Source organism: Rhea americana, unplaced genomic scaffold (genome assembly GCF_003343005.1).
Source record: "Rhea americana isolate MKP2758 unplaced genomic scaffold, rheAme1 scaffold_91, whole genome shotgun sequence".
NCBI lineage: Eukaryota > Metazoa > Chordata > Aves > Rheiformes > Rheidae > Rhea > Rhea americana.
The window spans coordinates 459,873-482,324 of record NW_028187100.1 but is presented as its reverse complement, the minus strand read 5'-3'; the positions used below and the strand labels follow the sequence as shown (position 1 = coordinate 482,324).

General features: G+C 41.2%; 1 protein-coding gene across 3 annotated transcripts in view; it reads left to right on the top strand.

Moving 5' to 3' along the window:
- The window catches only part of ITPR2 (inositol 1,4,5-trisphosphate receptor type 2), a 284,657-nt gene that overhangs the window by 209,216 nt on the left and 52,989 nt on the right, over nt 1-22,452 (top strand). For all 3 annotated transcript variants that reach the window (XM_085324472.1, XM_085324471.1, XM_085324473.1), the window contains exons 44-45: nt 4,192-4,287; nt 5,555-5,674. In XM_085324472.1, the coding sequence (XP_085180598.1) occupies nt 4,192-4,287; nt 5,555-5,674 (216 nt within the window). The remainder of the gene's footprint in view (nt 1-4,191; nt 4,288-5,554; nt 5,675-22,452) is intronic.

Genomic DNA, 22,452 nt, shown 5'->3' with positions numbered 1-22,452 from the left:
CCTGGTACATAGTATGACCTCAAGATTGCTGTGTGCACAGTGGCAAGATGAAGAGATATTGTCAGTCTAGTAGCTCATGTAATTCTCCAGAACAGACTGAGGAGGCAAATTGTGAATGTCTTTGTTGGCTTTTCACATGGAGCCCTACTCTGCTGTATCTAGTTGCTTCACAAGTAACTTGGATTTATTTTCCCCAAGCTCATATTAGATTATAGGAATCCAGGCAAAGAGAAATGAAGGGCAAAATTACTTGAGGGTATCCATTTTGTAACACCTGGGAACTGATTTTTCACAGTACTAATGTGTTTGAAGAACTCTGTCTTCATAGTTAATAGTCCTCTTTTCCTCTTTGGGAATAGAATCATATCCCAGAGTCTCAAAGCATCCAGAAAATGAGGAACAAGTAATTAAATGAGCACTCCAAAGTTAGGTGTGAGTGATCAGAGGGCTAGTAAAGGGGAAGGAGAAAGTGACTTAAGAGTCCAAAACTTCCCTTTCTGGGACCAAAAAATGGGAGTGTGACAGCTGACTGAAATTCTAGGCTACAGCACACTACTTTTTCTAAGCCAGTAGCAAGAAGCTGGCTGTTCACAACAAAAAGTCCTACCAACCCTTTACCTTTCCTCACTTCTGGGAACTGCAGCAGGTTTCTCTCCATCCCCACGGTAGTCTGCACTGGGAATTGTTTCAAACTCCTCCTCAGCCATAAGTGAGTAGATTCGAGCCTTCTTCCAGTGTTTCCTCTCCTTCTTTCACAAGCTACCTGGCAGCCTGTCTTGTCCCTTTCCCTCCTCCTCACTTTGAGATCCAGCCAGTGCTATCACAACTGCCTTGTTCAYCACTGCAAGAGAACTCTTGAGCAGAAAAAGAAGAATCTAATTCTTCAGAGCAGGACCCTGTTAGTAGTGTTAATCAAAATCCCCTCCTTTCTCTCCCCCGAATCTCTTCCCCAATTCACTGTGTGTGTTCAGCCTTTGCAACTTAGGTTGCATGGCAAAGGATCTGACTAGATCTTTCCTTTCCTTAATGCACAATCCTGATTTGGTTCCAGAGCAAGAGAGGGGATACTACAGAAAAAAATCTATGGAAGTTTCTAATAATCATAATGCTGGCCCCTTCTTCTCCAGCCAGTCTCTATCTGATCTCTTCTTTTTGTATCTTATTTCTTTTTGTTTATCTTTACCTCATTCTTCTTGCGTATGCAAGAGCAGTCTCCTCTTTCTTGTCTTCTCACTCCATGCTTGATCTCCTATTCCCAAAAGTCCCAGTTCCTTGCAGTGTGTGAATCCTCATTCTGGTCATCCGTACTCCTTCTGCCTTCCCTTTCTTTCCCCTGCTGACTTCTAATGCTACACTCCTCCAGTTGTCTATACAGCTCTCTTAATACAATTGTTTTGAGTTCTCTTCATGCATTCTGATTTCTTTTTCTCATTGCCACACCTTTTCCTGATTTTTACTTCCAGTTGTTTCCTCTTCCTCTTCTCATGAAATATTCCRGACTCAATTTAGTTGCCCACCCAGTAACACTGGAATCACCTGTGTGCATCTTGCCTAGCCTCCAGGTGCTGCTCTAAGAGCTTATCCAAGAGAGTATGGATTTTCTGTCAGCCCTGTGAGGGTGTCTGAAATATGTCCTAATTCTTCTTTTGGTTCCCTGCCTTCAGGTCCTTTCCTAGCCTCACTCCAGCTGCTCCCATTTTGTGTTTTCTTGCAATGAACTTTTGTTCCAGTTCACCCTCATCCAGTTCACTGTCAATTTTGCTCCAGTTCACCCTTTTGCCCAAGTTCCCCTTTAATCTCTTTTAAAGCAGACAGTGCTTTCCTCCATATTGCATGTATAGGCAGGCAGTATAAAATAGCAAGTGCAGTCTGATCTGCGGTTCCTTGGAGCATACTGTTCAGAAGCAACTGGACAAGCTAGAATAAAGCTCTGATCAGAACCTTCTGAACTTGAAAAAAAGGCAGATGCAAAGTCCTGCATCCTGGATGAAATGACCCCAGGCAAMAGTATAGGCTGGGGACTTACCTGTTAAAAAGCAACTTTGTAGAGAAAAATCTGGTGGTGCTGGTAGACAAGAAGTTGAACATGAATTAGCATTGCACCCTTGCAGGAAAGGCCAAGAGTATCCTGGGCTGTATTTGCAAGAGTTCAGTCAGGAGACTGAGAGAAGTGATTATTCCTCTCTGAACGGCATTTGTGAGACTTCATCTGGAGTACTGTATCCAGGTTTGGGCTGTATGGTACAGGAGAGACATTGACATACTGCAATCAGTCCAGCTGAGGACCATCAAGCTGTTTGGGGCTGGAGCCTGCAATGTATGAGGAGAGATTCAGAAACAACTTCAGGGAGACCTTATTGCTATTTGCAGCTGTCTAAGGGGTAGTGCAGAGAAGAAGGAGCCAGTCTCTTCTCAAAGGTGCACAGTGGAAGGATGACAGGCAATGAGCGTAAACTGGAACATGGGAAATTCGAATTAGATAAACTTTTTTCCCATCAGGGTGGTCAAGCACTGGAAGAGGTGCACAGCATGGTTATGGGATCTCCTTCTTTGGAGATGGTCAAGACTTAACTGGACAGAGGCCAGAGCAAACAGTTCTCACTGGACCTGCTTTGAGGAGGGAATTAGTTTGCTGAAAGAGCAGGGCAAAGGAGAGTTGAAGGCCTCAGAGATCCCTCCCAGCCTCCATGATTTTGTAATTCTGTGCCCACTGAGAAGAAACTCTGTGGGCTTTTAGCTGTGAAACTCTAGTAAAGTTTCTGCAATATTGTATTAAAATACTAATTTAGAARATGCTTATGAGTTTGCCAGATTTGGGTGGATTTCCCTGGGGCTACAGTGTGTATGCCTGTGTTATCTTGGCCTATAGCCCTCCAAATTTTCAACTCTTTTATCAAAAYTTGGTGAAACAAATGCTACTCAGAACAGAAGTTGCCTGAACGTGCAGAAAATGACATCCTTTTTTTCTCCCTCAGTCCTAAGAACAGCTGAACCCTTTTCCTCTGAAATTGTCCAAATTAATAATCTGAGGCACACCCTCACTGTGAGAAATTCCAGCTTGAAATGCTGAATTTGGCAACAGGCAGCTGAGAACAAGGTTGTATCATGGATTTCAGTGTTTTACTTGCCCTTGTCCCTGCTGTGGGATTGCCTTCTCCTAGCAAGTGTTCAAACAGGTCAGTCCATAAAAGGTGGCAGAGGAGAGGATGTTGCCCAGCAGTGAGACATGAGTCAAAGCAAATGTGCTCTGCTGGAAAGCAGTCACTGGGGGAAGTAGTTGAGAAGCCACATCGAAGACGTGAACATGAGCGTGGTGTCTCAGCAGTTTACAAAGATGAGCAAATTTAGCTGTTGTACTCTTCCTTGCAGCATGGTGTTGAGTTGCAGAGAAGTTAGATGACTTACTCAGAATCACACAGGAAGCTACTGGCAGAGCTAGGAATTGACCTGGTACACGCTGAGGCATGTTACAGTGCTTTAAGCTCCCAAGCCGTTCTTCCTCTCCTGTTCACAACCATCGATTTAACTGGAAGTAAGACAAGTCCCCCAAGTCTTAGGCACTACTGGGTTACTGCTGCTAAAGCTCATGTTATTTAATCCTTGGGAGAAATCTCAGTGAAAAGCAGCCAGTTGACAAAGTAAAGGATATCTTTATACATTCCCCCAGGAATACTTCRTAGTGAAACAAAAATCCAGGGATGTATGAGAACAGTTTATTTTATAGCCTTCAAATAATAACCTATAAGATTTTATATATAAAAAAAAAAAGAGGAAGGAAACCTACCTGAATGATGAAACCTTTTGTGTACTACATTTTGTAATTACCTCTGTTGAGAATTGTTTTAACAAAATACCATGGCAAAAATTGCTAGGTGAGCAATAAGAAAAGCAAATGGAATCTCATTTCTGGTGCACAGTATAGAACAAAGCCCTGAATTTAAGTCAAATATTTTTCAATATTTAAAATACGCCTTCCAATATAGCTTGCATGGTTACTTAGCCTTATAGTATGCTGACATTAAAATGGAAAAAAAACTATTAAATATGTCAGTAAAACAAAAGATGCAAGCAGTTTAAAATCTTATCCACTAAAAGAAAGTGGTCCTCCTAATCTCAATTAAAACAAATGCAAGGATCGTTAATCCATGAAATAGATTTTAAATTTGCATTAACTTGGCTTTGTATCTCTAGAACAATGCCTCCAAGCTTTTGCTGGCTATTATGGAAAGCAGGCATGACAGCGAGAATGCGGAAAGAATCCTTTTCAACATGAGACCAAGGGAACTGGTGAGAAAACTTCTGAATATTCATAAGCCTTCTGACTGAAAAAAATCTGGCATTATAACGTTTTGAAATGATCTGCATCTAAGCTGAAGAGTGTTGGCAGCATATAGTGGTACAATGTATCAGGATACTACTAATTCACAAAAAGTACTTTAAAAGGATCAAGCATGCATGATTTCAGTCTTTACGACTTCATTATTTTTACCCGTTCCAAGCACTTTTCTGTAATTGTTTCCTAACTAAATTATCATACTCTGGTAGACTGTCTTTAAGTATACTTTGTCAGGAGCTAGGAAATTAAGCTTTTACAGTTTGTGAAACAATGCTAGCCGGAATATGTGTGTGTATGTGTATGTGTACATATGTATGTGGGTTTATACACACACACATACATACATGTATGTATGTATACACACGCACACASAAAGATGTATATATATTTGCCTCATGAACCACAAAAAAAATTGGTTACAAACAATTGTGGCTGTGTTTTGGAACAAGTGCAGTGTTTGTATTGGTCTGCAGCAATTTAAACTGGAAYGGAAGGGTGGAGAATTTTTCTCCAGTTAAATTGACCATGTAACAACAGTGTATAGAAAATCTGTTCTGTGGGGAGGTCTGTGGGGATTGCCCCTTGCAGCTGGTCAAARCCCAGTGGCCTGCTGTTCACTCCTGTGTGAGTTCAGAGTACCTTCGAAAAGGTGCCATCCCTGCATGATGAGGCCATCCCTAATGTGCCAACACAAGATCAGGCCCTGTGTGAGGCAGGGAGGATTTTTCCCCTTTGGTTCTCTAAGAGGCTTTGAATACTTGAGCAATCCCAGCACTTTGTGTGGATCCATGCCTTCCCTTCCTGTTTGTGTTAGATATTTTCTGTTACACTGTATGGAGAACTCTGAGTTACGGTGCAGCCTGCCCTAGCCAAAAGGAGATTGTGCCTGCACTGCAAGTGCTGGAAGACACTACCTGTTGATCAGTCTTTGAAAGCATTTGTGAAAACACCTTCTTACAAAGKCTCAGCATTCTTTTTCCTTTCTCATGGGCACAGAAGTTTTGCTGCTGATGAGAAATGTAGCATTTTGGAGCTTCATAAATACTTCAAGCTTTTCTTTATTCAGAAAGTGTTTCTCAGACTGCTCACTCTTCTTTTAGAACTGCAGGGCATCTAGCCAGGCTTGAGCTGAACAAAGTGAATGTGTTCAAACACAGCGTGCTTTTTTTTTTTTGCCTGAAAATGACAGTTCTCTTCTTGGTTTGATTTGTGTTGCAGGTGGATGTGATGAAGAATGCATATAACCAAGGTCTAGAATGTGACCATGAGGAGGAGAATGGAGATGATGGCATCTCTCCAAAAGACGTTGGCCATAATATCTATATATTGGCACATCAGGTATGTCTTACTTGTTTTTTTAACTGCTCCTAGAAGGGCATTACATGCTTTAACTCCATGCAAAACCTGTCTGATAAAAAAAGGGAAGTTCTCCCCTCTTGTGTCTTCTGACTCATGATTCTGTATAACATGATTTTGTCTGGAATGATGCTCGTAGCAGGACAAGGAAGCGGTCTCACTGTAGGAGTAGGCACTCTACAGGATTTGCTAGACTCTGTGTGAAATAACAATTCAGAGTAAAGCAATTAATGTACCCTTAGCTTTGTCTTCTTTGTAACATTAACAGCTCATTTATATTAATCAAATTATAAATCAAGTTATTAATACTATTTTAAATGAGCAACTTCAATTGTAATATTGAGTGATTTTGAGTTGAAAAGATTAATTTTATTTTAGATATATTAATTATTCAGACATTAAGAGTAATTGGGCTTTTTCACTATTTCCTTCTTTTTAATCGCACTGTAGTGCTTCCAAGCTTTTTCTGATCACTTTTGCATCTGTACTGCTACAGATGGAATGTACAGTGATTGTTTTTATTTTAGGAGATATTTATTTTTCAGAACAGGTGATATCAAAAATAATTTCTTTATTTTCAGTTGTGTTAAGAATATTGGAAAGGCTTTTTTTTAATAAAAAGGCTATTTCTTGGTTGTATCAGAAATGATAGAATTCGATATTTCATATAAGGGACTCATTAATTTTTTTTTTGTTAAGTAAAAGGAAATAAACAGGGGTAAGGGAGTGCTATATATGTATTATTCTTGTTAAATGTTTATTAGGAATTAAAGTAATACTCAATGGAAAAAGAAAACAATCTGTATTTACGGTGCTGTTATGCAATATTTCTCTTAACTGAGAAGTGGAAAAACATTTACTGAATTATGGTTGCATGCTTGCAGCACATTTAAATAAGTAAATCTTGTTTCTATTATGTTTGTGTGGATGACTGTGTACTACTGTGTGCCATATGTAGTCCTGTATGTAAGACACTCATCTATGATAACAGAGTTTTGGGAAAATATCTGTAGCTCCTTACCTTTTGTGACTATTCCTTGCAGGACTGTTTGTAACGAAAATTTAAATGCCTGCAAAATGGAAGTGTTAGTATTTCATGTCTTCTGTGTACAGTTTCTGTTAAATGACTATGCTGGGTTTGTAATCGTGGCAAAGAAGCTGTTGAGGGTAGAATACAGGCCTAAAGCTCTGTGTGAAATGACTGGTGGGGTGAGGTTGCCGGAGGGGCCCGGCGCAGGACGCGTGGGCTAGCTGGGGAGCGGCGCAGTTCGCGCCGGCRAACACGCTCGGGCGCGGGGCAGGCCTGGGAGGCCTGGGAGGCCGCTCCTAGCTGCTTGGTAGGCCCGAGGCGTGACAGGCGTTCCGGTGGCGCAAGGCCCTTGGCAGCAATTCACTGAGCTCCTTCCTGTTCTGTGGAATTAAATGGCATGAGCGGTTCTGTTTGCTGTAAAAACATCCGTCTTTTCACAAATATGACTGATTTCCTCTTGTTGCGTTTCTGTAGCRCGGTACGCACGTCTGTTTACAATAGCTTTGCAGCCATGTCAAGCCCCATATCAAAACAGGGCAATGGAAGGCCAAGCAATGTGGGGCCTTTCTCTCCCCTCTCTTAAAGAACTATGATTCTTTAAGCTATGATTCTTGGCACAGGATGGCTGATCTTTGAGGCCCAGGCTCTTTCCACATGTGCCCTTTCGCTCGCTCTGGGCTCGGCAGGATGTGAACTTGGTCCCTCCTCAGTGAAGCCATTGTTGCCTGGTTCCTTTTCTGGCTCTGCTCTCTAAACACCCTCTGATGCCCTGCTATGTCTGAGTAGCTTATTGGTGGCTGGGCCTTGTGCTTGGCTTCGCTGATCTAATTTACATAACATTTCTTTGCTCTGCTCCTTACAGTTTCACACTTCATCTGACTTACTTTTTTCTACAACCAGCATGGCTCTTCAGTCACTTCCCTGACGCTTGCATGTGACCACTTGCTGCAGTTACAGCTTTTAGACCCCTCTGTAATAGCAGAATCAAGACCCAAGAGTTCCTCTTTTTGCTATTACAGCCCTCAAACACAGACAGTTTATTTTGGGGATCTCAGACTTTCAGTTTTTGTCGTTGCACTCTTCAGGGCTATGGTGGGTTCTGCATTTTGCCACCACTGCATCCTTCCTTGCCCTTCCGGTGGTTGCTTTTACCAGAAGCAAAAGGCATTCTTGTAAATGTTTGACCCACAGTGCATAGAAAGTTACAAATATGTCACAAGCAAGGCTGAGATTTCTGTTACTAAATCTCCTTTCCATCCTCCCAGTCCCTACTCCACATGCTTGTGCAGACACATCTCATACATGTATGTGTGCACACGTATGCACACTCTCACACACATAGAGCCATGTTGACACAGCAGCCTGGAACATGATGGTAGGATACTGACTGTGAAATCTGCCATGTCACAACAGTTATCACTTCTCTTCCACATGTTTCTGTGTCCTGTCTTTTCTTCCCTTCATCGTTTCATCCTTCTTCAGTCTCCCATGTGCAATAGCTGTGCTGTTTCCTCTACACTGGCTTGAGGGCCCTCTGGATGCTGCTGCTCCTCACTTTCCCTATTCGACCAACCTCTCACTGCCAAGAGAAAGCAGAACTGAATTATCCATGAGGAACTACCCTCAGCTGCACCCCCCTGCTGCAAGCTGGCATTGGGGTAGAGGCTCATTTCAGATGTATCTCTTCTTCAGCCGTTTGGAGGTGTGACACAGACTGCTGCTTGAAGTCATGCATTGGAAAAATAAGCGTACCATTGCCGGATAGAGAGCGGTCGCTGTTCTTCTCTTCAAAATCCACTGAGAAGATTCCATTTTCTGTGTCTTGTTCAAATGCCATGCTCAGGGCCAAGCCTTGAGCTYGACATTGCTTATGTCAAGCAATTCTTATGGTGCATTTCTTATGGTAGTCTTGAATGAACACCAATGGTCTGTTATGGATAGTTCCATCAGTTGTTTTACCTCTCTTTTTCATGCTTCATTCAAAATAATTTTTGGTGGTATTTTTATTGATATATTTTCAAAAAGATCCTGCTAAAGAAGGCTATGCTTTGTTTTGCAAAGTTTGTAAAGTGATGGTCTTACCACAAAGAGACTTCATCTTGATGTGATGGCTCTGTAGAGTTTACAAAAGCTTTGGACACAGTGGCACAAAAAAGTTTAATACTTACACTGATGCTTCTGCACATGAGAGTTAAATGTGAGGAACAAGTTTTTAAGTGGCTACCAAAAGCATGCCATGACAAAAGGCCAAAAGAAATCCTCTGGCTTTTCAGATGACAGCCTGAACTTGCTAACTGATAGTTAAAAGCRAGTCCTTTAGTAGTTTGTAAACTGAAAGTGGTTTGTAAAGTAAGAAAGCTTTACTGAAGTTAGTAATATTTCTATGAAGTTCATGAYCTCTTTACAATTACTGTAAAGTATGAAAACCAAAGCCTTCTGTAGTTTGCCTGCATGCATATATGTGCTTCTATAGGCAGAAGATACTTAATATTTTTCTGTATTTTTCAGCTAGATGTGAACTCTGTAAATCAGGCATCAGGCCCAAGCTAATACACTGAACCTTTCAGCTGGGCTTGTTCATGAGGCTCAAAAGTACATTAAATAAATTTACAGAGCTTCTAGTCAGGTTTGAACACAGGAAGAATGTACTTTTATCTGCCTGGAGAACTATGTAGACATGTCCTTGATCTAGAAGGATGTGAACAGTTAGAGCATAGGGAAGCAAACTGCAATACTGTAATGAAGTTTTCAGTCTCTTGTGATTCCCTCTACCTGGTTCCCAAAGTTTTTGCAGCAGTAGAGGTACTGACCTAGTGTGTTTCCTTTTGTGATGTCTGTACTGAGACTCAGACAAGCTGAATGTTTGCTCAAAGGTTTAATTTCAAGCATTTGAGCATCTCTGTTCTTGCTGGCGAGAGGAGGATCTTGGAATTCCACACTACCTTTGCAGCCCCTTGGTAAATAGAAGGGGCTTTTGTAAGGGTAAGTTAAAAATGTATTTAAATCTCAAGGAGGTACCAAAACTACTTCTGTAAATATGACATTTGTCTGATAGCACCAAGACAAAATGAAAAATCATTTCCTCCACCCTGTAAGGTTAGAAGAAATTAACGCTGCTTGATACCAGTGCAGGTATACAGCATAAACAAACACCAGCTTGAACTAAGCTCTCTCCTGATAGACTAATGCAGTTGGAAGTTCTCTTTCATTGATAGGTTCTTAGAATAAACAAAGGGAAAAGAAGCAGGATTTTACTGTGAATTATAAGGTTCTTGCTGGACGCACTACTAAGCATGCAGTAGCAACTGGAGATAATGAGTAGCTCATACTCCTTCCCCTCTGGTGCTAGTTATCAGTGGAGTGAGCAAAATAAGTAATTCAGCTTTATATAATTGTCTTTCTGAAGTATATTAATAGTAGAATCAAGATTTATTTATCAAACTTGATTTGAGGTAACTAATCTCTTCTTGCCATGTTTCCTTCGTGCAGTGTAATGCATAATGTATATGCATGAATAGTATTTATTAACTAGGCAATTCAAATGGTAATAATAATTGATGTCATGGATTTATAATTTGGGAATAGTAGTACAATATAGACTTTTTAAAAAGTTAGTATTTTTGCTACTTGAAATAGGATTGGTTTGATAACAAGAGTTGGATATGATGTATTCATTAAGGAGAAGCTTAAAGTAGTTGTAAAAAAGTTTAGCTATCCACATATATAAAACCCTTAAGGAGCACAAAACCTTTTCCTTTGGCTTTCTACTTCTCATATTATTCTGTATGTTCCTGCAGGTTTTAGTACAGCAAAGGCTAGGACCACCTTTTTGTTCTGCATCAGTTCTGTGCCTAGAACCACCTGGTTCTGGGGCTTTTACGTGCTACAGCAGAACAAATAAATTATAATAATAAGAGCAGTTCTTGGAGTACGTAAAGAATTAATCTTTCCTTTTTTAGCTTCTTCCATCCAAGGATATCAGAGTAGATAATTTAGTGAAGTTTGTTTCTTCCTCTTAAAGTAGGTGGTATTACCCCAATTTACAGATAAAGACAYCAAGCCAGAAGTAGGTGTAGACAGTAAGTCATTAGCCATCATGGGAAGAGAGGACAGCTTGCTTGATCCCCAGTGCTTTGCTTTAACTGCTACACTGAGTTTCCTCCTATGCTCGTGCGATCCCAGCTACTTTACTAATGAGGAAAATTGTCACTTAATGGGTACTACAGTTGACAGTTGAGAAGTGCATAATCACTGAACACATTAGTACTTCAGGACTCTTTAAGAGATCATGCTAAAGTATATTTTTAAAATAAACTTTGCTGTGCTACTAATAGTATGGATTGTTAAAGCAGGAAGAGTTTTCAGAATGTAATGGAGGGAAGTGTATATGCGTGTGTGAGGGAGGTGGTGTAAGTTTTTTGTGGGTAGTTATTTTTGGTGTTGGAGCTTGGAGCAGCTGCTAGGTTTCCTTTGCTTGGCTGTGTATTAACATTTAGATAGATGAACTTAGACCCTTGATCCTCCTCTTCCCGTGTGTGTGTGTGTCTGTGTCTGTGTCTGTAAAACAAAATACATTTTATATATAATATGTTGAATGCATATAATAATACATATAATAGATATAATACATTAAATATATGCTATAAGATGCATGTGAATTCTTGTATTCATCCTTTTGTTCTGACCTCCATATAATTCAAACCAGGACAAAGAATTCAGTAGCAAAAGCTTGTATGAAATGATGTGAACAGATCTGCCGTGGTTTGCACAGTGTTCTGCAGGAAAGAACTGTGACTGTGATCAGAGATAGACTTGGGGCAAAATTTGACTGTTTAAAAAGAAATGCTAAGGAACAAGGCAGAAATTAATTACTTTATACTGTGCATTTACAAACACTATCCATAAAACACAGCAAAGAAACACTAGGAGGGTTTTTGAGGATAAGGGATGGGTGGAACCAATTATAAGCCCAGCAGATTTGCACTGGGCATTAATTGGCTGGAATGATAACATCATGGTTATGCCATGGAAGAGATGTGAACAGAAGCCAAGTGGAAAAGCCTTGCAAAAATTTTATTTCCCTTCTCCCTTGCTGCCATTGTTACCACCCCATAATATCTGCCTAAAAGGGATCTCTCTGCCCTCGTGAGAAACTCTGTGTTCCCAGATCATTTCCTCCTACAAAGCAGGCTTATCATCTCAGAAAGTTGGGAAGCAGCTTTCAGCTCCAGCAAGGATCCTCCAGAGCAGCTGAGATGTGGGGACCACACTGAATCTTAAAGACTCCTGACCAACACTACCTGAAGGCAAATGAAGAAGAATAGTGTACCTATTTAAATAACAAGGGCTATCTTTTAAGGTCAAAGGATGATCCAGCAGAAATGGCATTGAGTTAAGAGTTAACTTAGCTTGATCTGCTGACTCTGTGCTAACCTAGCTGTGTCATTGTCTGCTTTCCCTCATACATGTTTCCCTTGTTTATGTACAATCTTTTTGGTACTGCAAATTGTACTGCTTCAAGAGGGTATCTACACTGGTGATTTAGCTGAGGGCTGAATGCCGATTTAGAGTTAGACCTGCTCATCATTCACATTGTAAACTAAGCCCTCATAAACAAGCAGCCTCAGCCTATGCTCAAGAGCTCTCTTGAGAACAAGAGACTGAATACATGTAGTGCCAAGAGTCAGGCTAAGCTCTCGTTCTTGCAATCAGAGTGGATCAGGCACAGGCTGGACCGAGCACTTTCCAACCCTGGTCACTGGCAGATATGCGGAGCCTGGACCTGACTAAGTAGACCATGGATGTCCTGAGCCTAAGCTGGTGCTGGCAATGTGGTCATACACCTCCTCGTTTGTACGACCCTGCATGCCTTCACTGTAAGTCGTAAGGTCCTGATGAAAGTTGAGACTCTGCTTTGTTATGCTTGGTTCATAAGAGCACTGCACAGCTGATATATTAGAATCAAACCTGTCCTTCAGGATGAATAGCTCTGAGTTTGTGCAAGAAGGTGCTCCCTTTCTGCAGGACAGGTAGAATTTTAAAGCTAAAGGATGCATTTTTTGCAAGGCTTTGCTGAGGTTTGCAAAAAATGGTTTTTGTTTGCTGAGCTTTTTGTTTGTTGTTTCTGTCGCTGTAACAGAGAAGCTTTTGCTGATAGCAGTGCCAAAACAAAGGGCTAATGGGGACCAGTCCCAGCAACCATGACTGTCAGGGGACTCGTATCCTTGCCTGCCAGACCTGAAACTTCTCATAGAACTTTTATGCTCCACATGTTGTTTTGTAGTTATCATCCTGATGAGACAGGCTATGGCATCAAAATGACACCGGCTAATTAAATGTCAGCAGAATCAGAAGGCTGTTGCAAGGCTTTTACACTTAGATTGCCAAGATTGAAACAGAAGCCCAATGACGCACATCACCCTTCTTGCAGCTCATTAGGATGGTATATAACTCTACCTTCAGCCAGCTACAGTACAGAGAGACAGTATGGAGGCTGCCACAGGGGCTTGACACTAATGAGCACCTGAAAGATTAAACAAATGTCTGTGGCTGCTGTTAGGTCTCAGGTTAAAACCTTGGCAACTTGTCCTTTGCTGTTAGGTCTCAGGTTAAAACCTTGGCAACTTGTCCTTCAATTGTTTCGTTTCCTTCCCTTCATCTTGAAAGCATTTACCGCAGAGTCCTGTTGTGACTTTTAGAGGGATCCAAGTGGGGACCTCCATTTGTGCTTTGGAGTCCTACTGACTTGGACTGCTGAGAGTTGCTGGAATCCAAGCAAAAGCTTTTCACTGTTGGCTGGCCAGAAAGGTTGTAGCTTATTTTTATTTTCCTCATCCTAGATCCCTCGAATAAGATCAAATGTGTATTGTGCACATATGTATGTTTTATTATATGTGATACTAACGAAGGATACATCCTATTTGGCTGTGGTAACTGTACATTGCCCTAACATACAGGTGGCCATGCTATTTCTGTTTTGTGGTTTTTTTCTTCTGTCTTTAACTTCTATAGTCCTGTGTCCTTGTGTTTTGTGGTTTACAAGATTTTTGTCATTGGGAAATATGTTTTATTGGTTTCAGAGCCCAAACGTTACACCAGAAGAAATACCTTTTCTTTGTCAAATGTCTGCATTGTGAAATCTTCTCATTAGTCTGTGGTTTTACTCTGAAAACTGGCTGCAGAAGAATGACATAGTCTTACTGAAGACATTTTCTGCTTGCAGGCTCTATTTACACTCCTGTATTAGTGATAAACATATTACCTTTTTTATTGCTATCTGTAGCAACATGGGCTGGGGAGAAAACTTGAGTTCTTTGGTTCTATATCACCAGCACTGTTGTTACTTAGCTTCTTGTTGTAAAAAAGGATCCTCATTTGACGAGATCTTCAACTGATCTTTACGGGGTTATGAATCTTCAGTTGGTCTTTATGGATTTATTTCCACTGAAGGGGGAAGTAAGCTGTATTGATCTACACTAGGAGATAATTTGACCCGTATCCTCAAATCCTGCTCTTACCCTAAAGCTTCCATTAGCATTTGGCTTGCATAATCTTTGTTAGAGTGTCAATATATGGGCCAAAAAGAGCACAGCTTGACTTTCACCTTTTTGAGTGAGTTCGCATGGATAGAAGTTAAGTAGAAAAAACATTTTACGTGTAAGCTGAGTAAACTCATTCCAGAAGCTATTGAGAGACAGTAAATGTGGAACCTCACAGTGCGATCTTTACAAAGTTACTCTGCAAAACAGACTGCACTTTCAATTGCCCTTAACCACAATACATATATATTCTGTACTCAGAAATGTATTCAGTATAGCTGCTTACTTTGTTCATATTGCAGCAAACACTCCTTATTAAGAAAGCTGTACTACGCAAAGTGTTGAATTGTAACTTGTCTACTGTAGGTGAAATCTTCCTCTGAAGGCACAGCTGGGGCTTTTCCATTAGAAGTGACCTTCAAATGAACCAAAGTGCTCTTTTTCTTATATATAAAGCAGGTCTAAAACATTTTATCCTGGGCTAGGAGGAACTTACTTTGTTTGTTTGTCTTGATTTTCCAAGGGTAACCTTGGAAATATCATGAAAGTGAAGTCTAGTCTTATTTAATATTATCAGAGTAGTTCAAATAGACCTCAGATATCTGTATTGTGAAATCCTACACCTTAATTAAAAACAGGGAGGAGGAGGTCTTCTCTAACAAAGACATTCTTTTTTTCTCCTCTCAATCGTTCAGTAGTCACTGAAGTAATTACAGGTTAACAAAAATAAAGAGCATTAATCAGAGTGTCAAAATATGTCTGTTCCTCACAGTTGCTTAGTTTTAATTCTCATTTCTTCTGATATCATAATTTAATTAGGTATCTCAGTCGTAATAGTTTTCCAGATAGACAAGATCTGAACTTGTAATCTACAAATAGGCAGAACTCCCTCAGTTGCCATCCTCTTTATTTCACTTATTTCACACAGCACAGAAAACTGAAATAAAGGTCCACTTCACACTTTTTCTGAGGTAGCAGTAAGAATGACCATTCAGAAGTGTCCAGCTATGAAATTTAGTGTTAACAGCTGCCTGTGTTTTTCTACAACAAAAATAAGGTGTTAAGTTGCTTATGATCACCAGTAGCATAACAGCAGGTAAACAGCTTCAGACCTGCACATGGAGTGTCTTCTACCCGGAGTAGTAGAAATTTAGGAGAAATCATGCTTAACCAACCTCATAACCTTCTATTATGGAATAACTTGCCAGGTAGATGAGGAGAGAGCAGTGGATTTTGTCTACCTTGACTTCAGTTAAGGCTTTGAACACTGTCTCCTGGATCATCCTCAGAGGCAGGCTGATGAAGTATGGGGTAAATGAGCAGACAGTGAGGGGGACTGAGAACTGCCTGAACGACAGAACTCACAGGGTTGTGATCAATGGTACAAAGTCTAGTTGGAGGCCTATAGTTAGTGGTGTCTCCCAGGGATCAGTACTGCATCTGGTATTGTTCAACTTATTCATCAATGACCTGGATGAATCACAAAATCACAGAATCTGTGAAGGGGCAGAATGTCTCCTCAGCAAGTTTGCTGATGATGCAGAACTAGGAGGAGTGTCTGATACCCCAGAGGGCTGTTCTGCCTGCCATACAGATGGATCTGGACAGGCTGGAGAGATGAGTGGAGAGGAACCTCATAAAGTTCAGTGAAGGCAAGTGCATGGTGCTGTACCTAGGGAGGAATAACTTCATGCACCAGTACAGGCTGGGGGCTGGACAGCTGGAAAGGAGCTCTGCAGAGAAGGACCTGGGAGTCCTGGTGGACAACGAGTTGACCATGAGCCAGCAGTGTGCCCTTGTGGCCAAGAACGCCAAAGGTGTCCTGGGGTGCATTAGGAAGAGTGTTGCCAGCAGGTGGAGGGAGGTGATCCTGCCCCTCTCCTCAGCCCTGGTGAGGCCTCATCTCGAGTACTGCATCCAGTTCTGGGCTCCCCAATAAAAGAGAGACATGGCACTACAGCAGAGAGTCCAGCATAAGGCTGCGAAGATGGTTAAGGATCTGGAGCATCTCTCCTATGAGGAAAAGCTGCGAGAGCTGGGCCTGTTTAGCCTGGAGAAGAGAAGACTGAGAGGGGATCTTACCAATGTGTATAAGTATCTGAAGGGAGGGTAAAAGAGAATGGAGCCAGACTCTTTTCAGTGGTTCCCAGTTGTGTGACAAGGTGCAGTGGGCACAAATTGAAACACAGGATGTTGTGTCTGAATATGAGGAAAAACTTCTTTCCTGTGAGAGTGACGGAGCACTGGAACAGGTTGCCCAGAGGGGTTGTGGAGTCTCCTTCTCTGGAGAGATTCAAAACCCACCTGGACGTGATCCTGTCCAATGTGCTCTAGGTGACCCTGCTTGAGCAAGGAGGTTGCACTAGATGAACTCCAGAGGTCCCTTCCAATCTCAGCCATTCTGTGATTCTGTAAAATGGTTTCTCTTCTGTTATGTCAAGGATTTTCAGAATTCTTTTTCCCTGGTGTTTTTTTTTCCTTTGGATCATTGCATTGGGTTGGGACTGACGTAACCAGTATGACTGATGACCTGCGGTAGCCTTGAATCTAACATGGTCTTTTCTTTTTCTTTTTTTTTTCCTATATGTTTGTCTGCAGAGCACCATTTAGTTGCTAACTGGTCAGGTAAAGCAGCATTAGTTATTGATCTATTGATATGATAAAAAATTCAGCTCTTTTTTTTGCTCTCCCACTATGTACTGCTACTTCATAGGAACGAGGTGGAACTGCTCTCCTGGTAGTTTTTTTTTTTTTTTAAAAAAAAGAAAGATATTTTGTTTTGCTAATTGGAGGGTAAGGCACATGTCCAGCCAGATGATTGAAACTGCTTGAAAGTTTTACCACTGTAGTCATATGAAGGGAGACTCCTCTCATCTCCACACCTGGTAACTGTCCTATTTCATGCCCCACAAAAATATATACATCAGGCTTCTGCATAGACTAGAAAATACAAGTCTCTTGAATTTGACAGAATGCAGTTTCAGCTGCTTACCTCTTGCTTTGACCTGATACAGTTTTGACCTTAAATGACCAAGTTACTGTTTTGTGTGTGTTATGGAAATAACCTGTTTTAAGAGCTGGCATCCCAACAAGATTGACTATGAACAGACCTGTTACTTCACTGTTGCTATAACAACAAAGACCTCTGGAGTCATGGAGGTTGAGCCAGGATACCAAGTGGCAGTTGAGGATTTATGGCTCTTTACTGAGCTGCTTTGAAGGTAGATGGATGGCTCATCACAGCCTGTACTAGTGCTAATGACACTCCTTCAGGCCAACCTGCGTGTGGCAGAGCTGGTGATATATCATTGATCTGGCTGGTGAAGTGCATCCAGCTTGGAGTCACAGTGTGGGAAAGCTGCCATGGCACTAGACTGCAAATGCATGAGATGAGGCTTAAGACTGGAGAGGGTGAGGAGGGAGCTGGGGATGCAAGTCTCACATCACAAGTCAGAGACTTGGCCAGTTTCCATGTAGTTTGGGTAGACCCAAGAGAAAGAGAGGAACCCATTCTGGAAGTATCCACCATGAGGTATTTTCTGCTCTACTCTTACTACTAGGGGAAGGAAGGTTGACTGGCAGTCAGCTGCTTCTTCTGGTCTCATGGCTTAGAGAAGGAAATAAGGCCATACCTTGGACTTAAAAGACCTGTGGTTCCCCTCATTGCATTGCCCTCAAAATAGCAGAGTCATAAGCAGTTGCTCCTCTTGCCTTTGCAGATAACCAGCATTTCTTCTTTTTAGAAGCCACATGTTAGCTGTAGATAAATATTTCAAAGACAGCTACTGTTCAGAGTAAGAACAGAAGCCTAGAAAGGAAAGTGCTTGACAGCAGAAGACTTTTGAGACTCTTGGAAAGGAAATGCCATTCCTAGCTCAAGTTATCTCAAGTTTATATATATAGACTCTATAGGTATATAAAGTGTTGGTGGCTCTTAAGAGGTGAAAAGTTCTCTTGCTGTTGGGGTTTTGGATTCATATGGTTGTTGATTGTTGCTCTTCTTGGTCTTTTTCTGACTGGATCTGTGCAAAGTTGGTGAGCATTTTAGTAAGCTCTTTTTTGAGTGTCCTGTTTTACCTGCCTTTCACAGGGGCTGCATTTGGCTGAGATGTTGTTCTTTGCTATGCTGTGAAGACTGACTGCAGTAACTCTGCTCTCTTTATGCTCCACCTCTATTGAACCTCCTCATTATTTCCCCATATTCATGCCTGACTCTTCCATCATCTGCTCATGTGCTTCCTCCTACATTCCCCCAAATTTTGCTTACAGTACTCTCGGGAGACAATCTGTGAGTGCAGCTGTCTTATCCTGTTGTAACTCTACTAACGTCCACATCCTGTGCTCAGTATTATCAGGGTATGCCAAAACCCAGATGTGACCAATGCATGACATGAGYCGGTTTGGCTTACTGAGACATTGCTACCTGTTACAATGTACGTGTAGCCTGGCATGGCTATTGTTCTATGATTTGGTTCTTTCACCACTACCACAAACCCAGATTAATTTTGTTTTCTTGTAACACATTTTATCCACAGACCTGAACTTTCCCACACATGCACACTTTTTTTATTACAAGTAAGTTTTGCCTGCAAAAGAAATTACAGAGAATGCAAATGAAAATGAACTCATTGAAATGTTAGCAAATCATTTTGTCTTCTTTTGGCTTTCATCAGGGATAAAAGAACAGCAAAGCCATAGCAAAAATAGCTATGAAATGACAATGGGGGCTGCACACATGATACAGAAAGTGMTCACTTAACTGTGGTGGTTTCTCTTATGTGATAATGCCAAGGTGATTTATTTCTTCCTACCCTGTGAGGCAGAGCATTATTATCCAGACTTTGTAGTGCACAGCATGTGGAGGCTGGGGAGGGGAGGTGATGTATCGGGGGTTACACAAGGCCATGGAAGACCCAGCAACAGGATCCAAAGAACCTGGACCACTCAGCACCCTCCTCCTATACCACAAGCCATCAGGGGAAGATAAGCTGTAAACCCTTTTGGCTTCTATGTACAGTATAATCATCTAAATGAAATCAATGAATATTTGATTTGAGAGTCTCCCATTGCTCCATCCCTGCTGTTCCTAATGTTTGTTAACAGATTGCTTTGTGGTAGAGTGCAAAGGTGCTGCTCTATAAAACTGTAATGACTTCTGGAAAGGAAGTTGCCTTGTGCGTTGCAGAAACACCATCCAATTTTGACTGGTACATGGGGAGCTGAGAAGTCATTATTACTGTTACTACAGCCAGATGGAATACAAATTTCTGCTCAGTTATGGTTAAGATGAYGTTTCCTTTTTCTTTGCTTTTTCTCCTTCCTTATTTACCAGTGGAATATGAACCTTTTCACCCGCCCTGGGCAGGGAACTGCTGTGTAGTAAGACCCTGGCACTCCTGGGTAGAGTATTTTGCTGTCTCCTACCCTCTTCTGTGTCTAACACATCCTGTTTTCTACTTTTTGACTTTCTCTCTGCTGTTGTTTTTCAGTCCTTGGGGTTTTTCTTGCCAGTCCCCAGATAACTTTTTATCCTTTCTTGCTCTCTCAGCAGAAAGTGAAATGTTTGGTGAGAGAACTGGAGTTTTCCCTTGGAGGGGGTTTGGTGGTGCCAGCTCTCACACYGCCTGACTCTGAGAACAGGAGACTGGCAGGGAAAAAAAAAAGGAAGAGATTGTGGCCATAAATGAGCCACAGCTGCAGGAGTGTGTTTACACTGCAAGGTGAAACTAATCTGAACAGATGCAATTATTCAGCTGTTGCTGCAAGTTATGTTTTGTCTCTTTTCTCCCTGGTGAAAGACCAAGTGGCTGTTGGGCTGGCAAACCACACTGTAGTTCATCTGGTTACTGACAGAAGAAATATGAAGATAATTTACAGCAAATCTATCAGATCTCATATGCTGGGCATAAGGTCTATACAAATAGCTCTTGTCTCACTTTTCCAAAGGCCCATAGTTTGTGAACTCGCAGGATCGTGTTGTGGTCCTTCTGTGCCCTGACACGCGAGACAGGGCTGACTGGCAAACCAAAGGATTTGCTGCTGGGCTGAAGCTGGTGAATGGAATCACAGAAGAGCAGAGAGGCCACCATGTCCTGCTGCAGCTTGCCAGTCTGCCACGTAGCCAGACCSTTCGCTGGAAGGCGCCCCAGTGGCCAGCACGGTCCCTGACTTCTGCCTCACACAGTGGCCTYTCCGCTTTCACCTGCGCCGATGTGCCAGGTATCTCCCCCAGCAGATAGCAGATGATATTGCTGCCTTAAAGCTATGGAAAAAAAACTCAAGAGAAGTGATAACAAGGATAATGTATACAGAGCTGAAATWTTTTTTTCTGTCTGTTAGATGTTTGCAATAGTTCGTAGTAGTAGTACTTTAAAGTGTTTGAAGGCACAGAAACTATTTGTGTCTTTATTTGAATTACTCAGCCAGTTTTCCAGAGCTTATAGTAATATTCCCTCAGCCTTTTGTAGAAAATCAGTTTAATACATTTCACACATTGCTGGTGAACTGCCCCTTTGATGAAAACCGTAGTCATTTACAAGACACAAGCCTCGCCCTTTTAGGAGTCTCTGTACAGTTCCAGTCATAAAAAAGTAATCTTCTTTATCCATAGATTTGGTTATTTCGAAATGCTGGAGAGTGAAATTAATACAAGTAGATCTCAGGCCTTCAGGTTCTCAGGGTCTTCAGCCTGCTGTTTCTAACTTGTATTTTTAGGACTCCCCTCCTTCATGTGCGTGAAGCAGAGACTGGTAAATTTGACAGGAGTTTTGACGTATGTCTTGCTGGATGTTGGGTTAGGCCTCACATGCCTCTGATACAAACCATGCTATGAAGGAAACCTTTAAAATTTACAAGTTAGGACCAGGGGCTGACATGTGYGTGTAGAAATATGGAAGGTGTCTGTGTTTTACAGAGATAATGACAAATGAAGAGTTACTTCCCCTTTTCCTAGAAATTTTTATGCACACAGGCACACACACGTATACACAGACACACACACATACATAACATACGTATTTTGTCAAACCGATCTAGTATTCCAAGACAATAAATTATTGACAGGTGGATGACAGGAATGGTGACAACTTTAAATCACTTCTTCTTTGAGAGCATTAAATAACTGCATTTTAGTTCAAGGAAATCTTGACTTTAAAACAAAAAGGCTACAGGAAACCCATATATTGTTAATGACTAAAAGTGTGTCTGCTGTGTTTTTCCACACTGATGATCATATGTGGAATCCCAAGTGACCAACACCTCTGATTTTATAATCATTTTGTGAAGATTTTAGATGGAATGCTACTTGTAATTCTGTCATTTATCTGCATTAATGTCATCAGTGTTCTTGGTCTGCCCTAAATCTTTCACGTTTTGTACTAATGTTTATTACAATATTTTCCAAATTTTTGAAGCAGAAAGTCTTTCAGGAAGATGAACAACAGTCCCTCCTTGGGGAATGACTGAAATTCATATAGCTTTTGCTTTACACTTCGCCTCTTTGGAAATCACTGTTCCATTATATAAATGTGATTGCTTCCCCTTCCTCCTATGTCTTGATGAGTAGTAAAACACTCTACAGCRTTGACATTTAAAATATCTTCACTGATGTGGTTGATAGATGAGTGAATGAATGACTGAGAGAGTTTTCTCTTCAGAGTTGATTTTTTTCAGGCTCTCTGCAAATTCAGGCACTAATGATGGTTATTTTTGTATCGGTTATGATTGGCACACATTTTTGAGCTTCAGCTTGCAAACAGAAATGGGACTGTTCTTTTAATATAGTTACTGTTGCATATCCAGTGTTTTGTCCTTCAGCTGCCCCAAAAGATTTATACTTCACTTTGGAAGTAAGAGTTAACTGCATCACAGAAATTAGATCCGAGAGAAATGCCAGTCAGAGCTTGCACTGCCCTTACATGCCAATCACTGGCTGTCACCTACAGTGTCCTACTAGTTTGGATAAACTTTCCATATTTTAGGTTCATGACTTGTCACTACATTGTTATTTTCATTGCTCTGTCTTTGATCTCAGAAAAATCCCTGCACAGATCCAGGAGTCTGTTGACACAGTCCTTTTTGCCCATCTGGGCCTTTGAGTTCATTACAGGACAAAAGAAGGCTCATGAAAGCAGAGCTTCAGAAAACATTATATTTGCCAAATAGCTATAAGTCTGTTCTATCTCTTATTTGGG